Raw genomic sequence first — 6755 nt, forward strand, 5'->3', positions numbered from 1 at the left:
TTAAATTAATTTATCCGAGAAAACATTTACATAAACAATCCAATATGGTGGTCGAATAGTATCTGCTTAGTTTGTTATAAGTTGGTTTTGTGAATTCACTGGTTTTTCGGGGTCTCTGAATGTCTCTAAATGCCGCTTAATCCAGTGGTAAAGAAGCTGAAAGTTGCTGTCGATTAAGTATGTCAATCCCTTTGACACTGCGATTACATTATTTCTTAAATGGCAAGTTCAACCTTTACGGCTTGATGTAGTTCAAATGCTGTCGTGTTTATGTTACAGTCCGACATGGAAATGTCATGGTTACAAAGGAAGTCTGTAAATGAGCAACATGTCATCGAATTATGTGAGAAAAGTTTGGAAGCGTTACCATCAACGAGTAAGCTGGTCGAAAGTATTCAGGCAAAATCATATGCAGTTGTCGGGGGCCATAAACAATTCAAACTTGATTCGGAACTAGTCGGAAAGCAGTACCATTCAATGCTGAAAGATAAAGGATATACGGACAGAGAGGTTTGTACATAAAACTATTCATTTCCCATTCTTAGGCTATGAGTTATGACTACACATTATTTTATTCGTAATATTTAAGATAAATTGTTTTACACATCGTGTCTCAGCGACAATATAGTATACATTTATATTCTTCTGATAACTTTTATTTGGTAAGTAATTGCCTTATGAGAGGTTCATTCTATACTACGCAATGTTTCCAGCGAAAAGTCCACCCGTTAATCGTGTCCTATATATGTCGGCCTATTTTTACTCGTTTTGTTTGCTCCTTCTTTTATCGATTTTAAACCCATCAAGACCTACACCGCTGTACTGGATTTTGTATGGTGGAAATCTGAAATCGGGTGGCAAACACGCAGGGTTACGGATGCATTGGAGTATATTAAAAGAACCTAAACAAACATTCCGAAAATAGAACAGAAAGTCATTTTAATTGTTAGATGGATTAAAGGTCAATTCAATTTCAGATGGCAATAACCTGGAGTACATTTATTCAGACTCTTGCAGAGGCTGAGATGGAAATCATTCAGTTAGACAATTCATTGTCAGAAGAAGAGAAGAAAAGTACGTATGCCGTATAAAATAGTTTATGCCTTTTAATAGTTTAAATTTAGAACTTCGTGGCCTCAACAGAGTAAAGGGGAACCTGGGTATTGGGCAGTATTATAAAATAAAATGAAACGTTTAATTGAGTGTCAATTCAATAATGGTTTAACTCTTTTCTTAGTAAGTTTTCAATCAACTTTCATAGACCGTGCTTGGGAGATTATTCAAATATGCACAAAAAAATTATTCTCGTAGATATTATATTGTAAGGTTTTATTTTTTGAAAAGTGGTTGTCTGGCCTTGATCCGAGTGCCTTTAAGCAGGAATATGGATAAAGTTAACTACGCTGCTTGTACTTGTAATTCAATAATGTCTCATTTTATTTAATTGTTTTGATGTAAAAGGCTGAAACAATGATGTAAAATGCATACCACTTATTTTGATTGCATATGAAAACATCCCTTTGATGTTTCTTTAAAGGATTCGATTAATTAAAGTAGATTTACCAACGTATTTTTTTTAATGCTAGCTTATTTCTAATAAAAAACATTTTAATAATTGTTAGCTTGTTATTAGTAAGACTTTGTGGGATATTTCCCTATTGTTATCTTGGTTGCCGTGCAATATGTATCATGTATTGAGCAATAAACTTAACGAGGTGATAAGTGTGCCATTTAACACCTCGTTAACTGATGGTTACAAAATGACCAATCGATTTTTCAACAGTTACGAAATGACTAACACAATGGTTACGAAATAACCAAGAATAAGAGGTTACGAAATGAGAAGGTAACGAAATGACCAGATCCCTTTTTAATTACTCTGCGATTTTTTCCTTTTATAATATTAGAGGAAAGAGAGGAAAACAAGCAAGAAATACAGCGAATGGTACACGAAATGGAAGAACAAAACAAACAGTTACTCGAAGAACAGCGGAAAACTTACACAGCCCAGCAAAAGAAGATTGAGGACGAACGAGACAAGCAAGACCGGCAACACCAAGAGAAAATGACTAACCTCATACAAAAGATAGCAGATCTTGAGACAGACAAGGATGAACGTCAGTTCCTACAACAAAGAATTCTACTTCTGGAAGAAGAAGACAAAAACAAAAGAAAAGAGGAAAGGCAATGGCGAATTAACGAGCAGCGAAGACGAGATGAGATAGAACGGAAAAGAGAGGAACATTGGCAACAATCGCAAAAAGATGAAAAGAAACGACATGAGACAGCTACAAAACAAATGCTGGATTTAATGGAGAGGATACAAAAGACAAACGAAGATAAAGAAGCTGAGTTGAAAAAATTAAAGGAAGAAAATGAACAAAAAGAAAAAGAAAGGAAAAAGCTTGGATTTTTTAATAAAATTAAGTATGGATTCAGAGATAAAATTTAAACTGTTACGTTTAGGCCTGAGAAAAAACGTGAATGTTTAAACTTTTATACGAGAGATGAAACACAGCAATTTGCTGGCATATTTGTGTTTGATAATTTGTATTAGTTTCCTTGATGACTTTCCATTTTGCTTTAAATTTGAGTGAAGGCATCCGTCGTTAGGATGTTCATATTTTTATTGCATTGAAGATATGAACGTCGTGAGTGTTTCTGTTAAATCTATATTGATTAACCATTATGATACGCTTGTATGCCCTATGTTTTGAATAAACCAAAATGAAGTTATTATTATGATACTATGTTCGAAAGGGATGTTAAAAATCAGAACTGCACTCTACTGGTGAAAAACAGAATTAATTTGTGTCTTAAAGCTGCATTCTCACATATTGAACGTTTTGACAACTTTTTTTTGTCTTCGATCCACGGAAACCAGTTATATAAGATGGTGACAAAACATAGATCGCAGATTTTTATATTAAGTTCAAAATGTGATGTTTTATGCATTTTGCTTAAACCGTTAGTAACGGTTTGAGCCATAAAACATTAATTTTTCGAACGGAAATATGGAAATCTACGATCTGATTTTTTGTCAGCGATCTTATATCATTGTTTTGCAGATATTTACGCAAAAAATTGCTCTTTCGAGGACAAAAGATAAAAAAGTTGTAAAAAAGGTATATCTGTGAGAGTGCAGCTTTAAATAGCATTATGCCTATATAAAACTATCGGTGAAAAAAATAACATTCATACGTAGTATTGTGTGACATTTTAATAACTTTACAAGTAGTATTTATTCATGTTAACACACGCATTAAAATAGCTATTATTTTGAAATATGATCGGATTGCACGCTCGGTCAGTAGAACACAGGCATTTATTACAGTTAACTGTTTTCGAAATCAAAATCTTAATGTGATCAAGACTGTTAAAGGGAGGTAACCACTGCAAAAGTTTTTTTTCCTTTATTTTTCACTTTGAGCTAATTACGGATACTTCATGATGAAGACGTAATTCTGTGAACAAAATTCAAAATCAGCGAACAATAAGAGTTGTATATAAAAAATATATTTTTAAGAGTAAGATAGACAGAAGGCGTAATTTATAAGTAAGTAATGTATTAAATTACGGGTTGTTTCTCTTACGTCTATCATGCTATGTTCATTATAGCAACCCTACATTTGACTGTTCAGCAAAGCTGTAATCGCATGACCGATGTCAAACCCATGTCAACAACGTGAAAAGTGAATTGAAGTTTCCGAAAGTATGAAAGTGATGAATTTATATTCGTACAGAATTGACAAGGACTTTTTTGCCTGTTGTTACTGATGATGCTTGACTGGTAAAGTTCAAGGGTTTGGACTCCGTCCCAGATACGGGGTGTTCAGCACGCTTGTCTCGAACTATGAATCACGAATGACGAATATATTGTAAACGTCTTTTCACTTACAAATCAAATGGGATTTAGTTAATATTGAGTGAGCACTTAACAATGATAAATAGCTTTTATTAAATATAAAACTAAATTCAGAATCAGAATAGTACTACAACCCGATCGTGCATCACTAGGGTGTATTATCATTGCCAATGCTGGACGAAGCGCCTCCCAAATATTCAGTGTGGTTAACGATATCAACTAAATAATAAGTATAGCATCCGACCATTCAGTTGGTGGTTATTAAAATTTCAAAGCAGAATAATAAATTCACATGCTAGCGTTTTTAAAGGCAGACTATAACTCTTCATAATCATCCCAGACCACAAAACTCATTAAAGCTTAGCAATGCAAACAACATTGAAACACTATAATCATTTATTATTACATGAAAATGCATAAGTAATTCTTAATATTGACTGTTTGGGCTTATTTACTTAGGAAAACATATTAGTACTTAGAGCCTCTATGTCTCATTAAGTTGACGAGATGCAGTGTCCACTTCACGGAAAGTAATCGCTACATGATATCATATATATCAACATCTTACCCGTAAGGAAGGAGGGATGAATATATTACGGTCAATACAGTTGTTTCTTGCAACGTGGGGGCGTATAAGCTTTTTGCCCAACTGCACAATGGTATTTATTGTCCGTTCTGTCATTGTCTCTTGCTGAAACAACTCTTGCTATATATAGGATATAAAGCTGTTCTTGACGACAGGAAAGCGTTTTGTTGTATCATTTATTTTAAATATGCCTCCATTGTATGATTAAGTGTTTTAACGTTCTGCGTTTTTTATTAAACAATGAACTGAATTTAACTTTGACATTTCCAGAAATTTGTCATCCTGATATAAGGTCATAAATTCATAGCAAAAAATGGTTTGTTTGTTTTTTAATTGAAAAACAAATCCGCAGTAGAATATTTCTTAATAGATGATTCTTTTGGAAATACGTTCCGAAAACATTCGTTATTCAAAATTGAAAAAAAACATCATCGTGTAAGACCCTACTCATTACACGCCACTAGCGTAATACGGGATCAGTAAACTACCACAGTGTGGAACGAAATTTTACAATACACCTAGCTGTATTTTCGCGGTTAGATATGAAAAAGGAAATGGATAGGGTTATTATCAACTCTTTTATTTTGTTTGATAATAAAGAGACAAAGTTAAGCAAGAGTCGTTTGCACAGACATTTAACCATGTTTCAAAATGGATGAATTAGTGTGTTGCTACTTGAGTGTAACCATGCTAAACAGTGACAAGACGACATCCAAAAACATCTCAAACTGTAGACAACCATGAACACTTTATGTAAAAGAAACCTAAAATAGAAGCAAAATATCACAATAAGTACATTAAGTGGAACACGATACTACAATACAATATAATTTATATTCATTTAAGCCCTAACCGTAGTGTTTGAGAGATCAAGGTCGCATATGTGTTTGCATCCATCAACAATTTTCTCCACCGAGCGGGGCGGCAGTTTAGTACAGTCGGAGAGGTTCAATACACGTAGCTCTAATACACACTATAGCCTAAAACCAGAATATCCATTTGCTTTTATTTTCAATTCTTTGAAACACTGCAATACAATGCATTATACTTGATTATAACTTAATACGCTATACTAATATTTGTACTAAACATTGGTGAAGGTCACAGGAAACTGATCTAACTAAAATTATCTGTATTGAAAATGAAAACAATACAATCTTTCATTAAAACCATAATACTTTAAAAGTCCGGTGCTTCAATCATTTAACATATTGATAAATGAACCAAGCAAATGTCTTGAATCCCAAAACAATAAATTGTCTTTGCAAAATTTAATGACGAAGGAGACATCACCAGAACTCCAATGTCAGAATGTTAAAAACAAACATTTTAAAAAGAATACTATTAAATTGAAGGCAGGTTTTAACAATATATACACCTTTTTATGTATTTTATGTTCTGGTATAACTATTCACGAAAAAGCAACCATAGATAAGTTGTAGAATTTCTGGTTTCAATTTTATGCAAACCCCTAATTCCTGTGAGTTTCATTGCAAAGACAGGAAATTAAAATATAATGAGCTTGATATCTGTCAAAACGACTGTACTGTATTTGAAACCCATCGAAAGGCTAAAGTATATTTTAAAATTGGGGTATGATTTTTTTTATACTGTTTTAGTATTGATGGCCTTAATGTTGACCGTATAAAGATCAAAAAGCAATCTCAAGTTAGGACTGTACATAGGCTACCTACTCACTACGTTTTAGAACTAAAAACTAATAAGAACTAATATTGAGAGAGTAAAGGTAGAAAACTAAGTTTTATTCCGAACTCTCCGATGATATTTCTACTGCTTTAATGATTCAAAACATACCAGGACAGCCCAGGGCTTTGACATGATTGGAGACCCAGATAAGTTTAGACTGTGGCAGCCCGACAGATTTTCAGCACAGAAACGTTTGAACCGAGCCTCTGTCATTTTGCTCGAGTTTGGATTACGTATGAAACTCATGTCGACTTTGCGCCATAGCTCTGGTGCATTCCCAACCTTTGCAAACATTCGGCACATCTTCTGAAGTCTTAAAGATATTTGTATTATATTACATATTACTATTTTCATTATCCCGAAGTTTTTAAGAGCAATTTGTACATACGCAAGAGTAAATGGAGCTACATTTTGCATCGGTAAGTCGATGTGGTATAATTAGCACTCATCTAAACTGCCATTTTTGCACAGATCTTATGTTGACGACAAGCCTTAGAAGTGTGTTAAAATTGAGTACTTTTATTATTTTGTATTCTTAAATATCGAACAGCAACAGATACACGGTGTAGTTTTAACATATTAAAATGTCAATTAATG

The 6755-nt window shown here is 33.4% G+C and overlaps 1 protein-coding gene across 1 annotated transcript; it reads left to right on the forward strand.

The window, feature by feature from the left end:
• The first annotated feature begins 285 nt into the window (after positions 1-285).
• LOC128224366 (uncharacterized) lies at positions 286-6468 on the forward strand. Its single transcript, XM_052934182.1, has 4 exons — positions 286-510; positions 978-1074; positions 1908-2352; positions 6270-6468. Exons 1-4 carry the CDS (start codon positions 286-288, stop codon positions 6466-6468), a joined length of 966 nt encoding a protein of 321 aa, XP_052790142.1.
• Positions 6469-6755: the final 287 nt, after the last annotated feature.

This window comes from Mya arenaria, chromosome 17 (genome assembly GCF_026914265.1).
Source record: "Mya arenaria isolate MELC-2E11 chromosome 17, ASM2691426v1".
Lineage (NCBI taxonomy): Eukaryota > Metazoa > Mollusca > Bivalvia > Myida > Myidae > Mya > Mya arenaria.

What these genes read in the sequence shown, in the direction of transcription:
- LOC128224366 (XM_052934182.1), top strand. Translation starts at nt 286, where the DNA reads ATGGAAATGTCATGGTTACAAAGGAAGTCTGTAAATGAGCAACATGTC. An exon ending in AAGGATATACGGACAGAGAG is followed by an intron (nt 511 to 977) that starts GTTTGTACATAA and finishes ATTCAATTTCAG; the next exon opens with ATGGCAATAACCTGGAGTAC. An exon ending in AACGAAGATAAAGAAGCTGA is followed by an intron (nt 2,353 to 6,269) that starts GTTGAAAAAATT and finishes AAAACATACCAG; the next exon opens with GACAGCCCAGGGCTTTGACA.